This window comes from Arvicanthis niloticus, chromosome 24 (genome assembly GCF_011762505.2).
Source record: "Arvicanthis niloticus isolate mArvNil1 chromosome 24, mArvNil1.pat.X, whole genome shotgun sequence".
NCBI classification, from domain to species: Eukaryota; Metazoa; Chordata; class Mammalia; order Rodentia; family Muridae; genus Arvicanthis; species Arvicanthis niloticus.
The window spans coordinates 35670569-35689880 of NC_133432.1; the positions used below are offsets into that span (position 1 = coordinate 35670569).

Sequence of the window (19312 nt, forward strand, 5' to 3'; positions counted from 1 at the left end):
CAAAAACAAAAAACACAGCTCCTAGTCAGTTAGATTTCTCAGCTGGTAAAAAAGATTTGCCATGTATATTTGACTACTGCTGCCCCGGGCTGTGCTTAGGTTCATGGTCCTGCTGCAGCGCTGGAGGATGTATTGTCAGTGGCCTGTGTGACACTGAGGTCATGCCATTGTGTCTGGTCTGTGCTGCCCCCTGAAGCCATGTTGACATCACTGGCCTGTACAACTGTTGAGCGCTATGATGCTGTCCGTAGTTCTTGCTGTGGCAGAGGGTTCAGCTGATGTCCAAGATCTGTACTGCCACCAGAGGCCATGTGAATGTCTGTGGTCTGCGCTATTGCCAGAAGCCATAAGGAAGTCCAAGAGTGATCGGTACTCCGGCTGACTGTAAAGGACAAGGGCACTACTTTTACTGTGGTATGCAGACTCTCAGTGGAGAAAGAGGGACAGAGAAGGCTTCTGTGACAACCCCTATACCCCACCACCCACCCAGCCAAAATAACAGCCTAGATAGAAAGCCATTGAAGAAACCTCTTAACAATTGTCATAAGGATGCTGACATGTGGCTCTCCACAACTGATGGCTTCCGGCCAGGATGCATGTCGGGAAGGCACAATTTTCTTTAAGGGGCTGGCACTGGGAGTTTGTCCATGTTCCCATGAGTGCATGGGCAATACAATTTGAACTTTCTTCTCTCCTCTTTTTTTGGGAGTGGGTGGGTGGGTGGGTGGGAGGTCATAAGGGTGTGGGCCAAAGCTGGAAGGACTAGGAAGTCAGTGTGATCTGGGTTCATGATATGAAATCCTGAAAATAATCGATAAAAGTATTGTGTTAAAGAAAATCTAACTATAAAAGTTCAGGTGCAGATGTATTAGGTGCTAAACTCTACAAGACCTTCAGAGAACAAATATCAATGTTTATCAAATTATTCAATAAAAGAGAAAATGAAGACATTCCCAACTTTTTATGCCAGCATTAACTGTAATGCTAAAACCAGACATCTACACTGACAACGAAAAAGAAAATTATAGGCAATCTCCCGGGTGAACAGAGATGCAAAAATTCTCAAGAAGACTCGTGGTTCAAAGATGCTCAGTGGTTAAGAGCATGCAGTGCTCCTGCAGAGGACCCCACTTCAGTTCCCAGCACCCACACTTGGCAGCTCACAACCAAGTGTAACTCTAGCTCCAGGCGAGTCAGCGCCCTCTGCTGGCCTCTTTGGGCAACTGCACTCACATGGCATGTATTCGGATACACAAACAGAAGGAATAACAATGAACAAGATAATGTAGACAAAGGGAAATCTTATCCTCTACTGTGGGAAATGAAGGAGTCCTTCACTGCAGAAATGATCCGTGGAGAAGTCTCAAAAACCTAAACGAAAACCTACCATACAACCCAGGTATGCTACACAGTGGGGGTGGGGGCGGGGGTGTGCGCCAAATCTAAACAGCATTGAGATCCCTGCATTCCAGCATTGATCACAGCTACCCCCTCACAATAGCTAAGTTAAAAAGCCAGGCAGGGTTTCCAAAGACAGAAGAACAGTAAAGAAGATTGTGCTTTCCACACACAATGGGAGTTTCAGCCAAAAAAAAAAAAAAAAAAAAAAAAAAAAAAAAAAAAAAAGCAAGCAGAACAAAGTCCTGTTCCTTCTCAGGAAACCGGATGTAACCAGAAAGGACCAGTCTCAGGAAGACAAAAGATTGTGTTTGTCTAATCAGTGCTTCCTGGATGTATAGAGATAAGTGAAATCTCATACATATACATATACATATACATATACGTGCCAGGAGCACATTGGGGCGGGTGGCTAAGCAGAGTAAAGGGGTCTAAGTGGGTTAGAGCGGTGGAGAGAGAGGGCACGAGGGAGGAGGGAACATATGCTCAACATACAATACGGTGTGTGAAATGTCTTCATCATCCACACATTCACACTTGAAGTCTGGGCCTAGGCAAACTGTCATCTTCGTCCTTCAAGGAAGAACAGATAAGGCTGTAGCTCCCGGTCACCAGTGTGAGGTTACGCCACCATTGACACTAATATCCCAGCTGGACTAGAGTTTGTTTCAGTGAATTCTAGAACTTATCTCAGGTAACCTTGAGGCCCACGGAGGCATAAATCACCCAAATACTTCTTAGGATGGGCTCTGGGGGCAGGAGTTGGGGAGGAGCTTTGTGGAGCGATTACGGGCAGCTGTGAACCCCCAAATGAGGATACCATGAGGTGAACTCAGGTCCTCTGAAAGAGCAGTAAGTGCTCATAACTACTGAGCCACCTCTCCAGCCCACACCTTGTTTGAGACTGGCTCTCTCACTAGCCCAGGGCTTACTCAGTAGACTTAGGCTGCCTGGCCATCAAGGCCCAGATACACTCCTGTCTGGTTCTCCAGCTCTGAGAGGACAAGTGAATGCCATCCTGGCCGGCTTTTGTGTGAGTGCTGGAGACTGGACTGAAGACCTTGCTTGCAAAGAAGGTGCTGCATGACTGAACCATTTCTATAGATGTAAAAATCTGGGCATGGCACATGTACCTGGAATGCCAGCATTTTCAAGGGCTTAAGTTGGGCTCTAACTGGGGTCAGGGACAATACAAGGAAACCTACAGGATTAACTAACCTGGGCCCAGAGGGGCCCCCAGAGACTGAACTGCCAACCACGGAATCCAGGGTGAAGACTTATATAGGCCTCCTGCATATATGTTACATTGTGTAGCTTGGTTGTCATGTGTGACACCTAACAGTGAGAGCGGAGGCTGTCTCTAATTCTGCTGCCTGACTTTAGATCCCTTCCCCCTACTGGGCTGCCTTGTCTAACCTCAATAGGAGAAGATGCACCTAGTCCTATTGCAGCTTGATGTGCCAAGGAGGGTTGATATTCAAGGGAGGCTCCCTTTTCTGAAGAGAAAGGGAGGAGGAGTGGATGGGGACAGGATGGGGGGAGCACTGGCTCAGGAGGAGAAGGAGGAAGGGGAGCTGCTACTGTATAAATGTAAATTAAATACATTAATCAATTTTAAAAATGGGCTCTGAACATAGTTATGTATATAGTAAAATACAAACAACTGAAGTCTCTTTTCCTCTTTTGCGCCAGGGTCTTATTATGTAGTTCAGACTAGCCTCTGACTTTCAGCCTTCCTCAGTCTGGGATTACAGATGAACACCACCATGTCTGACCCTCTTGAATTTTTTTTTTTTGAGACAGGTTTTCTCTGTGTAGCCCTGGCTGTCCTGGGGACTCCCTTTATAAATCAGGCTGGCCTCAAACTCACAGAGATCCACCTGCCTCTGCCTTCCGAATGCTGGGAATAAAGGCATGCACCATACCTGATATTTTCTTTAGAGAGACTCTCGTGTAGCCTAGGCTAGTCTAAAACTCCTACTATGCCTGTCTCTGCCTCCCACATGCTAGGATTACAGTGGTGAACCTCACCAATATGTTTGGCTTGAGTCTAGCAATTAAAAATATTATATTTGTGTGTGTGTGTGTGTGTGTGTGTGTGAGAGAGAGAGAGAGAGAGAGAGAGAGAGAGAGAGAGAGAGAGAGAGACACGTACACATTCCATAGCCTGTGTGGAGGGGTTAGAGGACAACTTGTGGCAGTTGGCTCTCTTGCACTAATTAGGGCCCAGGTATTGAACTCAGACCCTCAGGTTAGACAGCAAGGGCCTCTACACCTGAGCCATTTCACCAGTTCCACCTCGTGGATGTTTAAGCAGACTTGGCTGACATTGAGAACATGTGTGCTGTGACCCCATCACTGCTTCCCCTCTTCATCTTCCCAGACTGAAACTGTCCTCACATCACACTGACGCCTATCTCCCACTCTGTCCAGTCTCTGTTCTCTACTTTCCATTGCTATGAGTTTGCTTGCTCTCAGGACCTCAAGGGAGAGGAAGCAAATGAAATGTGTACGCATGTGCAGTGTGTGTACCGACCCGTGTGCACAGGCTCATGTGCACTCATGTGTGCAGGGGCCAGAGGTTAACTTCTCAATCACACTCCATCTTAGTTTTTTCACATGGGGTGTCTCACTAAATCTGGAGCTGTCCAGTTTGGATAGACTGGATGACCATCAAGCCCCTGTCTGTGCCTTCCAAACAATGGGATTCTAGGTGCCTGTGCCATGTCTAGATTTTGACATGGATGTTGGAGTAAAAGCCTTAGTCTGCATGCTTGTCTGGCAAACACTTCACCAACTAAGTATGTCTTCACAGTCTCTACTGCCTTGAATTCCCTATGCACTTGAAGATGGCCTTGAACTCCTGACCCTCCCAGCTTTTACTTCCTGAGTGCTGGGGTTACAGTCCTCTGTCATCTCCCCTCAGCGAAGTGGTCACCTGTTAAACTTTATGTTATTTATATCCTACCGATGGACAGATCTTTATGGAAACCTTTATCCGATCTCTACTTCCCCAGGCCACAGACAACTCAGATGTTTTATGAGGTAACTCATCCCTAAACTATGTGTTCTAGAAAGAGACAAAATGCAGTGTTGAAATGGTTTTCCCAAAAGCTGGGCCAGACAGCATTGTTTGCATTCTTAGATAGAAAATCTCTTTTAGTGTATTGTCCCTTGTCCCATCCCCTCCCATTCTCCTGAAGAAAAAAAAAAAAAAAAAAAAAAAAAGGCAAGAAAAAGACAGCTTGAGACAGCTTGAAACCAGAAACCAAGAGATAAACTGCCATGGGTGTAGACTGGCTTTGTGTGTGCCAGGAAGGCAAAGGTTAACTTCAGTTGTCATTCCACAGGAGCTTCTTATGTTGTTTAAATGTGTGTGTGTGTGTGTGTGTGTGTGTGTGTGTGTGTGTGTGTGTGTGGTGAGGGGTGTATGAAGTTAGGGACAACCTGTAGAAGTCATTATTCTCTTTCTGCCATGTGGGTCCCAGGCATTGAAGTCCTCAAGCTTGACAGCAAGTACCTGTATACAGATGTGCAGGATAGCCTTGTGTCAACTTGACACAGGCTAGAATCATTTGAGAGGAGGGAACCTTAATTAAGAAAATACCTCCAGGGGCTGGTGAGGTGGCTCAGCAGCTAAGAGCACTGGCTGTTGATTTTCCACAGATCCTGAGTTCAATTCCCAGAAACCACATGGTGGCTCATGACCATCTATAAAGGGATTTGATGCCCTCTTCTGGCATGCAGGTGTTACAATCAATCAATTGAAGAGAAAAAAAAAAAAAATGCCTCTCTAAGACAGGCCTGAAGGCAATTCTGTAGGGCATCTTCTTAAATTTATGATTGATGGGGAAGGGCCCATCTCATTGTGAGTGGTGCCATCCCAGGACTGAGGCTTCTGGGTTCTCTTAGAAGGCAGACTGAGCAAGCCATAAGGATCAAGCCAGGAGGCAGCAGTCCTCCAGGGCCTCTGCATCAGCTCCTGTTTCCAGGTTCCTACCATGCTTGAGTTCCTGTGCTTACTTCCTTCAGTAGTAAGCAGTGATATAGAAGTGTAAGCCTGATTAACCCTTTCCTCCCCAACTTGCTTTGGTCAGGGTGTTTCATCGCAGCAATAGAAACCTTAACTCAGACACCACTGATACATCTTGTTGACTCCCCTGCATTGTGTTTTTATTTTGCTTTGCGAGACAGTATCTCTCCCTGGGTTGGGATCTATTTAGCTAGACTGGCTGGCCATTGAGCCCCATGGATCAGATGTATGTACTCACCCAGAACTGGGATAATAAACATGGAGCAACATGCCTAGATTTCTCACATGGGCTCAAACTCAGCTCCTCAACTCCTCATCCTTGCATAGCAAACTCTGGGTCATGTGGGCCACCTCCCAGCTCCCAGACAAGCTTCCTGATACTCAAAGGCCACCTGTATAACAGGGACCAGGGAGGCAGCCAGCTAAAATCATAGGAGGGTGTGGAGAGAGTCAACCTGTCTGATAGCCAGGCTCACAGAATAGCATTGGAAGCACAGTCATATCAAGAGCTAGCCCCACCGGGTGGTGATGGTGCAAGCTTTTAATCTCAGCACTTGGGAGGCAGAGGCAGGTGGATTTCTGAGTTCGAGGCCAGCCTGGTCTACAGAGTGAGTTCCAGGACAGCCAGGGCTACACAGAGAAACCCTGTCTCAAAAAACCAAAAGAAAAAAAACAAACAAACCCCAAAACAAAACTAAAACAAACACACAAAAAGGAGTTAGTTCTCGGCCACCAAGAGCCAGCCCCAGAACACGGAGTCCGCCTTACTCACCTCGCCTACATGTTTCTCAATGATCTCCAGGGCCTTTTGGCTAATGTAAGTGTTTTGGTGGTGCTGTAAGGACTCAATTTTTTCAAAGCCACCAACTTTCTTTATCCGAAAACACAGCCTTTTCTTCTTCTGTAGATCGTCTGTCTGATGAGGATGGATGAGAAACCAGCAAAGAGACAATGAAACCCAGAGTGTTATTGGGCAGTTCGTGCGCGCGTGCGTGTGCACGTACATGTGCACATGCACGTGCACATGGAGCTTCAGCTGGCTAGCCTTAAGGGGGCTGGTTTGGTTGGAGGCAGACCTGATCCAGGAGGGGTGGTTGCAGACCCACTGGAGAATGCCAAGATCTTCCTCCTCTTTCATTAACTCATTCCCTCAATCAGGCTTGCCTGCATTTATTCACAAAATCCACCCCTGCATTTAGTCATCCACAAAATCACCCACAAATTCTTCCATTCACAATAATCACCCATAAATTCATTAATTCATTCATTCATTAAATCACCCATGAATTCATTTGCTCACAAATACATTTACGAGTTCACCAGTGAGTTTGCCTGTTCACACAGTCATTCACATGTTTTACTCAGACTGTATCCAACACCATAGAAAACCAATGTAATGAATACAAAAAGGCATTTGTCCAAAGCACCAAGGAACTCAAAGTAAGAAAGTATTTAATAAAAATCAAAGCCTAGATGAGCATCACAGGACTCTAGAAACTACGTAGCCCAGGCTATCCTTGAACTTGGCTCTGTAGCTGAACACAGAACCTCAATTCCTGATCCTCCCACCTCCACCTCCCCGAGTGGTGGTTTGACAAATCCATCGAAGGAATCCACGGAATCAGTACATAACATTTCTCTCTTCACGTTTGTCCTACTGTCCTTGGGGAAACATGTTATCTTGTCCAGGCACAGTGCCACTCAGGAACGATTTATGGTACTTTCCAATCCTGGATGTCTTTCTTTTATGAACTAATCCCCCGGTGGTTCACTACATCTTTAACAATTGATATAGGGAGACTGGAGAAATGTATTAGTGTCTAAGTGCATTGACTGTTTTTCTAAAGGACACAGGTTCCGTTCCCAGCTCCCACAGCTATCTCTAACTCCAGTTCCAGAGGATGCCATGACCTCTGGACTCTGTGGCCCTGCATTCATTGGGTATACACACATCCATGCAAGCAAAATACCTATTCAAATAAAATAAAAGTAAATCAATCTTTTAAAATAAATCTGATGCAGAAGTGGGCATGGCAGAACATGACTGTAATCTCAGCATGTCAGAGGTCTCAGGAGCTCAAGTATTACCATGTGTTCCATGTAAGTCATGTAGGGATTCCATGTGTCCCACTTTAAGTCAAATAGGGAGAGAGCCTGTGTCTAGTCTCAAAAGGAAAACCATCAAAAGCAAAAGCAAAATTGTCTCTGGAGAGATGGCTCAGTGGCTAAGAGCAGAAACTGCTCCCACAGAGGACTTGAGGTTGGTTCCCAGCATTCACTCAAGGGGCTCACTGCCACCTGCCAGTCCAGCCAGGGGAATCTGAGGCCTCTGACCTCTGTTGGCACCTGAACTCATATGCACATATCCACATACAGGCACATATCCACACACAGAGGCATATCCACATACAGACACATATCCACACACAGAGGCATATCCACATACAGACACATATCCACACACAGAGGCATATCCACATACAGACACATATCCACACACAGAGGCATATCCACATACAGACACATATACACACAATTGAAACAAACAAACCTTAAAGACGCCATCTAGCAGCTCGGCTCTTTCTTTTGTTCTGTTTTGAAGTTTCTGTGGGTTTCTCAGCCTCAGGTGAGAGAATCCACATCTTCACCAACCACTCTCATCTGCCCCAGACCTGAGCCCTTCTCACTCTCCCTCCACTTTCCAACCACTTGCTCTTGCTGTGCTACTTGCAACTCCCCTGGTTATTCCTTTGCCTAGGATGTCTTTCCACAGGTCCGTGAGACTCATCTATTGCTCGCTTCTCACTCTCAGAGAACGCTCCCCTCCCTGAGCACTACAGAGTGTGACAGCAGCCAGTCCCCACTCTGAGTGAGCAGTGCCTCCTCAATCCGACTTCCTTCACAAGGAATGCCTACAGTGTCCCCTGTGTCACTCACACACAAGCTCCCTAGAACAAGGAATCCAACAGCTATGCTCTGAGCCCTTGTCACCAAGGTGCTCCTGTGACAAAATGTTGATACATCAATATACAGTTTCTTCAGAGACTGCGTAGTCCAGGCTAGCCTCAGGCATACTACTTAGCCCAGGCTGCCTTCAAACTCATGACCTCTGTCTCCTCTCTTGCGTCCTAGGATGACAGGTATACACTGCCAAACCTGGCTTACAGTCCTATTCTTGAGTGCTTTGTGTTACCCTAGGGATGTAGGGAGTGTAGGAAGAATGTCATGAGAATCCTTCTCACTCACTCAGTCACTCATTCATTCATTCATTCATTCATTCAGTTTCATGTAACCCAGGCTAGCATTAATTTGCTAGATGGCTAAGGAGAACCTTAAACTCCTGATCCTTCTTCTGCCTCCTGAGTTCTGGGATTATGGGCATGTCTTTACATGTCTGCATTATGTGGTGCTGGGGACAGTTACTGCCACATGAGTTACACCCCAGCCCAACCTACTTGGGTGACTTCTTTTAACATTCATTTTCTCTCTCACACAATGTGTGTGCATCATCAACATCTGCACCATTGCATGAGTGTGGCTCTCAGACAACTTGTGGGAGTCAGGTGTCTTTCACTGCCACATGGATCCTGGGGACTGAACTCAGGTGGTCAGCTTGGTGGGAAGTACTGTTACTCACTGAGCTCTCTGGCTCCCTAAGTGCCCGACCCACAATCCCCACCCTGTTGTGAGGGAGCACAGTCAATGTCTTTCAGTTGGAGACTGCCTGCTGGGAAGAACTCACCTGAAGGAGATAAGAAATGATGTCAAGAATGACAATGACAACATCCTTGTCTGGGACAGTGAGCAGATTCAACATTGGCTCCAAGATTCCTGAGCGGACAAGCTGAGTCAACTGGTACTGAGTGGCCTTTGTTGTAATGTTAGCCACAGCGCACACAACCTCTTTCTGGACACTAAATTCTGCCTGCAAAGACAGAGGTTCACGTTCCTTCCAGCACCCAAGGGCCACCATAGAGGGATGCTGACCTGATTCACTTGTTGTTTTTGTATATTTTTGAGACAGGCTCTCAGTGTAGACCAGGCTGGCCCCCAATTTGCTATAGAGATGAGGAGGACCTTGAACTTCTGGCCCTCCTACCTCTACTCTCCAAAATGCCATCTTTATGGATGAGCCCACAGTGTCTGGTATATATATGTACTGCTGCTAATGAGGCCCAGGGCAGGCAAGGACTCTGACAACCCAGCCACACCCGAAGTATTCTGTGTTTGTTTTGGCTTTTAAAAGTAGGATTTTGGTGTCTGGAGAGATGGCTCAGTGGTTAAGAGCACTGACTGCTTGTCCAGAGGTCCTGAGTTCAATTCCCAGCAACTACATGGTAGCTCACAACCAGCTGTAATGGGATCTGATACAGTCTTCTGAAAGCAGTTACAGTGTACTCCTATATATAAAATAAAATAATTCTTAAAAATGGGGTTTTACTCTATAGCCCAGGCTATCCTGGGACTCAGTATTAGCCTAGGCAGGCCCTCAATTTGTACTCTTGTTGTAGTAGCCTCCTGAGTGTTGAGATTACAGGTGTGTGCTACCAGACCTGAGCTTACATGTGAAATCATGTCCAGTGACCTAACACACTGCCTTCAACTCTTGATCAGAATCTAGCCTCTGAGAGAAGGCATGAAGTAGGCTGCCTGACACCCACCCAAGATTTGTCTTTTTCTCTCTTTTTTCTTACACAGGGTCTTATGTATCTCGGACTGGCTTTACACACACTTTGGAGACAAGGCTGACCTTGAACTCTTGATTATCCTGCTTCCATCATTTCTGTGGATGTTGTACAAGTCCTCAAGCTTGTACAGCAGAGCTTTACAGACTCCCTTCCCAGCCCTGCCACTTACATTTCTCAGTAGGTCTGCCAAGAAAGGCATCAGCTTACACGAAATCAGCTGTTGGATCTGGTGTCCCGGCCCAGCGGTCACATTGCACGTGATCCAAGCAGCAAGCTTCTGAATGGAGGACTTTGGGTGCTTCAGGACCTCGCCCAATGCCTTCAGCATGCCAGCATCAATGGCCATCTGGGTCTGTTCATCTGTCCCGGCTACAATGTTGCCCATAGTGTGGAGACAAGGGGTCTAGAATGACAAAGGGGTTGGGACTCTGTCATATTACAGATGAGTCACACTGTGTGTCGTTCAGGGAGATGTCTGCCACTTTGTAGTGTTTTCTTTGGTCAGCAAACCCATGGCTGCTTTTAGGGTTTCAGGTGCTTGCTCGCTGTTCTTGGTCAAAGAGGGCAGACAGAGGACACCGTTATTAGAAAATGATGGTACACTAGGGGCCAGGCATGTAGCTTTGGGAAGAGTGCTTGCCTCAAGTGTATGAAGTTCTGTGCATAAACCTGGTGTGGCAGGCAGTACTCACCTGCAATCCCTGTAGATGGGAGGTGGTGTCAGATGGTCCCAAAGAGCCTTCTTAGCTATGTAACGAATTTAAGGCCAGCCTGGACTACATGAGACTCTATCTAAAACAAGAAAACATTCTGCTGTCCTGATTTTGTTTGGGGATTTTGTTTGAGGGCTTCTCATATAGCCTAAGCTGGTCTTGAGTTTGCCACATAGCCAAGGACAGTGAGCTTTTGGTCCTCCCAACTTTTGTGTTTCTGAGACAAGATCTGAATGCATACTGGACTATGCAGCTGAGGATGACCTTGAACTTTCTAGTCCTCCTGCCTCCACCCCAAGTGCAGGGATGACTGGTGTGCTCCACCTGGTTCATTAATACAGTACTGGGAATGGAACCCAGAGCTTCCTAAATCCTAGGGGGCATTCTTACCAATGAACAACATCCTTAGCCTGGCCTTGAACTCACAATCCTTTGTCAACCTCTGCTAGGGTTGCATGTGTGTACTACATTGTCCACCCCACTAAACTCTCAACTGGGGAAATTCAAAGCTGATTATGGAGTCTGTTGTACATTCATATTCATGCTGGCTCTAGGCTTCCACCAGATACTGAATTGGAGTCTAGGAGTGCCCAGTGGCTGCTTCTCCTTACAGTAGCTCTGTGGGTCCCAAGGGTGGGCCTATGATTGAGCTGAAGGCAACCAGCTTCCCAGGAGAGCTGAATGTAGATTTATTTGGATTTCTTTGTTGCAGTGGTAGCCCCCAGTGAAGGCTACCAAGAGCACCAGGCCTTCCTAGATTATCAGGCTAAGTACTTCCCACTCACATGACAGGTGGGTGTGTTACCAGAGCCTTGTCTAGGTAATGCCAATTGGGCCTCAGCACAGCTATTAAAAGTTGATTCCAGGGACTGGAGTGTTAGCTCAATGGTTAAGAGCACTGGTTTCTCTTCTAGAGGTTCAGAGTTCAATTCCCAACAACCACATGGTGGTTCACAACCATCTGTAATGGGATCTAATGTTCTCTTCTGGAATGCAGGTATATATGCATATAGAGTACTCACATACATACAATACACAATTTTTTAAAAAAAACTTGAGTCCTTGGTGAGGTGAGACGGTTCAGTGTGTAAAGGTGCCTGTAATCTCAGGCCAGATGACCCAAACTCAATTCCCAGGGCCCTCGTGGTCTTACGAGAGGACTGGCTCCTCTAAGTAGTCCTCTGTCCTGCACACATGCATCATGGCTCATGCTCACCCCCATACAATATTTATATGTTTAAAGTTGCCTTTTTAAAGACAGGGTCTTCTTCTTTTTTTTTTTTTTTTTTTTTTTGGCTTTTTGAGACAGGGTTTCTCTGTGTAGTCCTGGCTGTCCTGGAACTCGCTCTGTAGACCAGGCTGGCCTCGAACTCAGAAATCCACCTGCCTCTGCCTCCCAAGTGCTGGGATTAAAGGCGTGGGCCACCACTGCCCGGCAAGACAGGATCTTCTTATGGAGCCCAGGCTAGCCCCATTTGCTATCCTTCTCTCTTGGTCTCCCACATGTACTTATATACATATGACACTGGACCTGGCTACCTCTCTCCTGATAGTCTTCCTTTTTTTTCTGCCCTCAATTACTGTCACCAAATTCACTTTAACATCTGAAAAAATGCTATGGTGATCTCAGAAAGATGGTCTCTAAAGCTGAATGTGATACAGTAAAAGGATCCTGACTGAGAAAGGTTGAGCTAGAATAGAGGCAGCCCCAGGGGTGTGAGCCTCTGGAGCCCGCACTGGGAGGCAGATGCAGAGAGACCAAGACTCTGGGGCTATCAGCTATAGACTGAGGTCCAGACCAGTTTGGGCTAAATAAGTCTCTGTTTCTCTCTGTGTCTCTTTCTCACTCTTTTTCTCTCTCTTTCTCTCTTTATCTTTTTCTCTCTATATAAATATTATTTATTTTATATCTTATATATATTTTACTATATAGTATATATGTACATATGGCATATATGGTTTATATCATATATATGGCATGTGTGGTATATACAGCATATACTGTTTATATGGTTTATATGGTATATACAGTATACACGGTATATATGGTATGCACAGTGGTGGATGCCTTTAATTTTCATACTCAAGAAGCAGAGAAAGGTAGATCTCTATGTGTTTGATATCAGGTCTATACAATAAATCCCGGGCAACCAGGGCTGCACAGTGACTTCCTGTCTGTGTGCCCTTGACTCTGATGTTGTCTCTGTGTTTTGTCTTTTGTGTTTTCTTTTCTGTGCTTCTGTGTCTATGTGTATGTGTGTATCTCTGTCTCTGTGTTATAGCCTCTGTTGTTGTCTTGTCTCTGTTTCTTTTTGTTTGTCTTTCTCTGTCATTGTCTCTCTCTGTGTGTGTATGTCTCTCTGCATGGGTCTGCCTCTGTTTCACAGTCTCACTGTCTGTCTGCCTCTCTTTCTCTCTCTTATTTGCCTCCTTCTATGTCTCTCTGCCTCTCTGCTTCTCTCTCTGCCCCTTTATCTGTCTGCCTCTCTCTGTGTATCTGTCTGTCTCTGTGTATCTGTCTGTCTCTGTGTATCTGTCTGTCTCTGTGTATCTGTCTCTGTGTTTGTCTCTCTTGTCTAACTATCTCTCTTTAGTGTCCCTCTCTGTCTCCCTCTCTCTATGTGTCTCTTCCAATCTCTGTTTTTCTTCATCTCTCTGTCTCTCATATAAACACAGACCCACAGACACGGAGAGACAGTCAATTAAACAGACAAGGCACAGACAAATACATGCACAGGGCGGAGGAGGGAGAGAAATTAAACCAACTAGTTGAAATTAAAATCCACAGAACAGTAGGAAAGTATGTAGAAAAGGTCCCTGGGTGGTTAGACTTTAAGTGGTTCACTGGATGCCTTTCTGGCTATCAGATGGAGAAAAGAACTGGACCACTCACCAGGGTCTGAGATGGAAGCAGATCTAAGAGTTTAGCTAGAGAGTCTCAGAGAGCTGAGACTTGCAGAAGACAAACTGGGTATCCAGGGGAGGATTAGAGCTGGCAGGAAGACCTGGGGAGGCAGGGAGGTGGAGATGCGAACCTGATTCTGTGAATTGGACTCACAGGATCTAATTTGTTTTGTTTTCAGAGACATGCTGTCACATAGTCCAGGACTCATTTTGCAGCCATGCATGACCGTGAATCATAATCTCCCCGCCTCCATGTCCCGGTGCTGAGATTATAGACATGTTCCACTGTGCATAGTTTACATGGTATGGGGATGGGACCAGGGCTTTGTAAATGCTAGGCAAACACACTCCTAAGTGAGCCATGGTCACAGCACCCACCCACACACTCTAACCTGAAGCCTCTTACAAAGGCACGTGGGACCCAGGATGACATTTACCAAGACATTGAGTTCCGAGCTGGTCATTAACTCTACAAGCCTGGGCAGGATGCCGGTGGTGACCACAAGATGGATGTACTCTTTGCCGCCCTCAGTGAGGAAGGACAGAGCCCAGCAGGTATCTGAAATGATGTCATTATTATGATGCCTCAGGAGCTGACTGAAGGTAGGTAGCATCTGCCTCACGGCATCCTCGTGAGGGTATGGATTTTTGTTGCGGCATAAGTTGGACAAAGTCAATGTGATGTTCCGAAGAAATGTGATCTGTGACGGGGTGCAAAGGAGACAGAGTGTCAACGGTGGCCGTCCCTTCCCATCCCCATTCATACTATTTGTTGGTTAGTATAGACCAGAGCTGTTGGGCATCAAAAGAACCCTTCGAGGCAGTGATATGTGTCAGGGACAAATATAACAAGCTTTATATTTAAATATTTAAATGCCATATGACGTGTGCTTTGTGTGCCTCACGATGCCTTCTCCACTCAAGGATGACTTAGGTATTTTCAGATTGTATCTTATTTATGTATATAGTTGAAAGTCTGTGCTTGGGTAAGGGCGTGTGTGTACACATGCTCATGGAGACCAGGGGATGGAATGTATCCCTCGTCCCTGGAGATGGAGTTACAGGCATTTGCCATCCACCTGACAGAGGTGCTAGGAACAGAGTTCAGGTCCTATGCTAGAGCAGGCTCTCTTGACTGCCGAGCTGTCTCTCCAGTCCCCTAGCCTAATGGTTTAAAAATGTTACAACATGTGTGTGTGAGAGTGCACATGTGCCTGTGTCACAGCACACATGTGGTGGTCACAAGGACACCCTGAGATGTCAGTTGTCACTTTCCAGTCTCACCTTGCTTGAGCAGGGTCTCTGAGTTCCTGGCTTTGTGTGTATACCAGGCTTGTAGCCAGCAAGCTTCCAGGCATTCTGTCTCCAGCTCCCACTTCACTACCTGAATGCTGCCTTTACAGGTGGCTGCTATGGAACCTGGTGTGATGTGGGTTCTTGGGATTTGAACTCAAGGTCCTTACACTTGCACTGGAGTACAGTAAACCCATCAAGCCACCTCCCCAGTCCTAGATTTTATTTTCACTGACAAAAACAAACAAACAATCAAGCAGCTGAGTGTAGAAGTGCTGGTCTATAATCTCAGTCATGGCAGAAGCAGAGAGAGTGTAAATATGAGGCTTACAGGCTGCATCGTGAGTTCAAAGCCAGCCTGGGATACATGAAGACTAACAGATGAACTCAGGAATTACTTGGTCTTCTTGCTATCTGTAATTCTACTGGCTTGACACAATCATTCATTCATTCGTGTGTGTGTGTGTGTGTGTGTGTGTGTGTGTGTGTATGTGTGTATGTATGTCTCTCTCTCTCTCTCTCTCTCTCTGTATGTATGCTACATATATGCAACATATTTGCTATACATACTTTCAATATATATCTGATATATCATATATGATATATGAGATAGATGATAGATAGATACATAGATAATACATAGATACATAGATACATAGGGAACAGTTGAGCCCAGGGTCTTATGTATGCTAATCGACCATGCTACCTCTGCGCTACATCCTTATTCCTTTTTTTAAAAAAAATATTTTTATTTGTGTGTGTATGTCGTGTGTATGCCATGTACCTGTGGAGGCTAGGACAGGGCATCAGATTACAGACTGGAGCTGCAGTTACAGACTGTTGTGAGCTACCTACAGGGGCTGCTGGGGACTGAATTCAGGTCCTCTGGAAGAGCAGCAGGTGCTGTTGACCCCTGAGCCACCTGTCCAGTTCCATCTCTAGTCCTTTTTATTGTTTATTTTGAGACATGGTTCTGCTAAATTGACCAAGCAGGCCTTGAACTTGAGATCTCCTGACTCAGCCTTCCAAGTAGCAGAGATTGCAGGCCTGCTGTGTAAGGCCAGACACGGCTCCACGCCTGTCTTCTTTTTTTTTTTTTTTTTTTTTTTTTTGGTGTTTTTGTTTTTTTTGTTTGTTTGTTTTGTTTTTCGATAAAGGGTTTCTCTGTGTAGCCCTGGCTGTCCTGGAACTCACTCTGTAGACCAGGCTGGCCTCGAACTCAGAAATCCGCCTGCCTCTGCCTCCCAAGTGCTGGGATCAAAGGCATGCGCCACCACTGCCCGGCCACACCTGTCTTCTTTCCCTTCTTTTTTCTTTTTCTTTCTCTCTTCTTCTTTCTCTCGTCTTCTCTCTCTCTCTCTCTCTCTCTCTCTCTCTCTCTCTCTCGTCTCTCTCTCTTTCTCTCTCTCTTTTCTGTTTTGTTTCTTTTGAGAAAAGGCTTTTTACCATACATCTCAGGAAGCTTCACATTTAAAAATATATATTTATGTATATGCATGTTTGTGCCATGGAGTCCTGCCAGAGTCTGCTCTCTGTTCTTACCATGTGAATTCTAATTGTTGAACTCAGGTCCTCAGACTTGGCAGCAAGCACTTTCATCCTCTGATCCATTTTGGTGCCCCAGGCTCAAACTCTTGACAATCCTCCTGCCTAAACCTAAGCCCCATGCTCAGCCATCAATCTCATCTTTTACGGTCATTCTCAGCCCAGGCAGTGGTGGTACATATTTTTAATCTCAGTCAATGGGAACAGACACAGGCTGATCTCTGAGTTGAGGCCAGGCCAGCCTGGTTTACAAAGTGAGTTCCAGATGGACCAGACTATACAGGAAACACTCTTTCTCTCTCAAAGAAGGAGGAGAAGGAGAAGTAGAAGGAGAAATAGAAGGAGAAGGAGGAGGAAGAGGAGGAAGAAGAAGAGAAGAAGGAGGAGAAATGAAGGAAAGAAAGAAAAAGAGAAAGAAAAGTCGTTTTTCTGCTCTGCTGCTGGCTCTCTCCACTTTCTCTCCTATTCTGCCCTAGGGATCCCTGTGATCAGTGTGGAAACAGGACCTGAGACCATGGATCCTACCCATCCAATCTTCTGTTGACATCTCTTTAGCCACGACCCCACTCCTATTCTTCAGACTAGATGAAGCACCATTCCCTGTGCTGATGTTCAGGTTCAGTCTGCAGCCCAGGCTGACTATGAACTTGCCATCTTTCTGCCCAAGTTTCTTGAGTGCTGAGATTACATGTGAATACCACCATGCCCAGCTTCCTACCTGATGTGGAACACTGGGGGCTCAAGGGCCCCTGATTCCAGGCCCTCTTCCTATTCTAGGTCAGGGTTTGGCAATGCTTTCCATAGTCACCCCATGAGAGTGTTTAGCCTCTTGTCTCACATGGTTCTTTTGTGAGTATTCAAAAGTGTTCTCTTGGGATACACACGTGGCTTAGTGGGGAGAGTGCTTGTCTAGCTTGAATAAACCCCTGTGTCCCGTCCCCAGTACCACACGAACATGCTTGTGGTGGTGGTCACCTACAACCCTACCATTGCTAAGATGAGATAGGGGCAGGGAGATCAGAACTTCAAGGTCATCCTTGATTATATAGTTAGTCTGAAGCTCGGCTTGAATCTATGTGAATCTGTCAAAGAAAGAGGCAAGGAGGAAGAGGCAAAAAAGAAGAGGAAGAGGAAGAAGAAGAGAAAGAAGAAGAGGAGGAAGAGGAGGAGAAATAAGAGGATGAGGAAGAGGGGAAGAGGAATAGGAGGAGAAAGAGGAATAATAATAATGATGATGATAAAGATAATAATAATAATAATAATAATAATAATAATAATAATATACCAGCAAATGGCTCAGCAGGTTAAGACACTTGTTGTCAACTGTGACAAACCAAGTTCAATCTCTTTGTCCTCAGAGTAGAAAGCAAATACTACTGTACACCTGTACACATGTATACACACACGGTAAATCAAATGCAATAAGCAAACAAATAAATACACTCACTGGTATGTTTGTTGAAATAAGGTTGATCAGGTGCGGGATGGCGTTGTTGCAAATGACATTGTCTCTGAATTCTGCACAGTCACCTACAAATGGAAGAGACCATGAGAACAAAGATCCAGGCATACAGTTTTGAGCCCTGGACTCAGGAAGCAGAGGCAAGTTCATCTCTGTGAGTTCAAGGCCAGCCTGGTTCACATAGTGAGTCGAAAGCTAGCTAGGGATACATCTCAATCCACTCTCCTCAAAAACTGGGCAAGGAGAAACTCAAATTGGGTGTTTAAATTTTTTGTAAAAGATTTATTTATTTATTTAATGTATGTGGGTACACTATTTCATGTATGTGTGTCTTCAGACACACCAGAAGAGGGCATCAGATCTGATTACAGATGGTTGTGAGCCACCATGTGGTTGCTGGGAATTGAACTCAGGACCTCTGGAAGAGCAGTCAGTCACTCCATCCCAGGTGTCTAACTTTTAGTGTTTATATATAATGGGGCTGGAGAGATGGCTCAGTGGTTAAGGGTACATACTGCTTTTGTAACATATCTGAGTTAGGTTCCCAGTGCTCATGTCAGCTCACAGTTGCCTATAATTCCACCTCCAGGGAGATCTGGCTTTCTCTTCTGGCTTCAGTGGGCACCTGTGTTCACATACCCATACAAGACATGTATATACATGTAAGAAAACTTGTTAAAAGTTTATGTGTGATCCAGTTAGGCAGCTTAGTGGATAAAGGCACTTGCAGCTAATTCTGATGACCTGAGTTCAATTCCTGGGACCCATATGATAGCAGGGAGAACCAGTTCCTGAAAGTTGTCCTCCAAAGACATGAGCTGTGGTGTGTGAATGGCCCCTACCGCCACCTCAAGTAAATACATGTACTTTTTTTTTTAAAAGTTTATGCAAAGGATGACAGACTAAAACTCAGTTTGGGGCATCTGGCACATAGGTAGAATGGCTGTATGCTAGATCCTGGTTTCCCTAGTTGGCTGGTGGGTACACACTTTCAATGCCACAGCAGGCACCGCACAGCTGCATTTCTTCTGAGCAGAGATCATGGACACAGGAGGACAGCCAGCTTTGCCTAGGTGGTCAGTTGACTCTAAACACTAGCTGCAGTTCATAACATGGGTCTCCAAAGACAGAGTTTGATAGACAGCATTATTTCCCCCAAAGAATGTTGGCAAGGGGCATTCACTTCCACAGGCAACTCAGAACAATCTCTGGGTTCACAGAGGCAGGGAGATCAGCCATTACCAATTTTATCCTGTAAATATATATATATATATAT

General features: G+C 45.7%; 1 protein-coding gene across 1 annotated transcript in view; it reads right to left on the bottom strand.

Moving 5' to 3' along the window:
• Positions 1-250: 250 nt before the first annotated feature.
• The window catches only part of Kpna7 (karyopherin subunit alpha 7), a 32626-nt gene continuing 13564 nt past the window's right edge, over positions 251-19312 (bottom strand). Inside the window, exons 5-10 of the mRNA XM_076923952.1 lie at positions 18022-18104; positions 14174-14437; positions 10289-10522; positions 9174-9356; positions 6204-6347; positions 251-382 (exon numbers count right to left, since the gene is read on the bottom strand). Coding sequence (XP_076780067.1) covers positions 332-382; positions 6204-6347; positions 9174-9356; positions 10289-10522; positions 14174-14437; positions 18022-18104 — 959 coding nt within the window. The 3' untranslated portion in view covers positions 251-331. The remainder of the gene's footprint in view (positions 383-6203; positions 6348-9173; positions 9357-10288; positions 10523-14173; positions 14438-18021; positions 18105-19312) is intronic.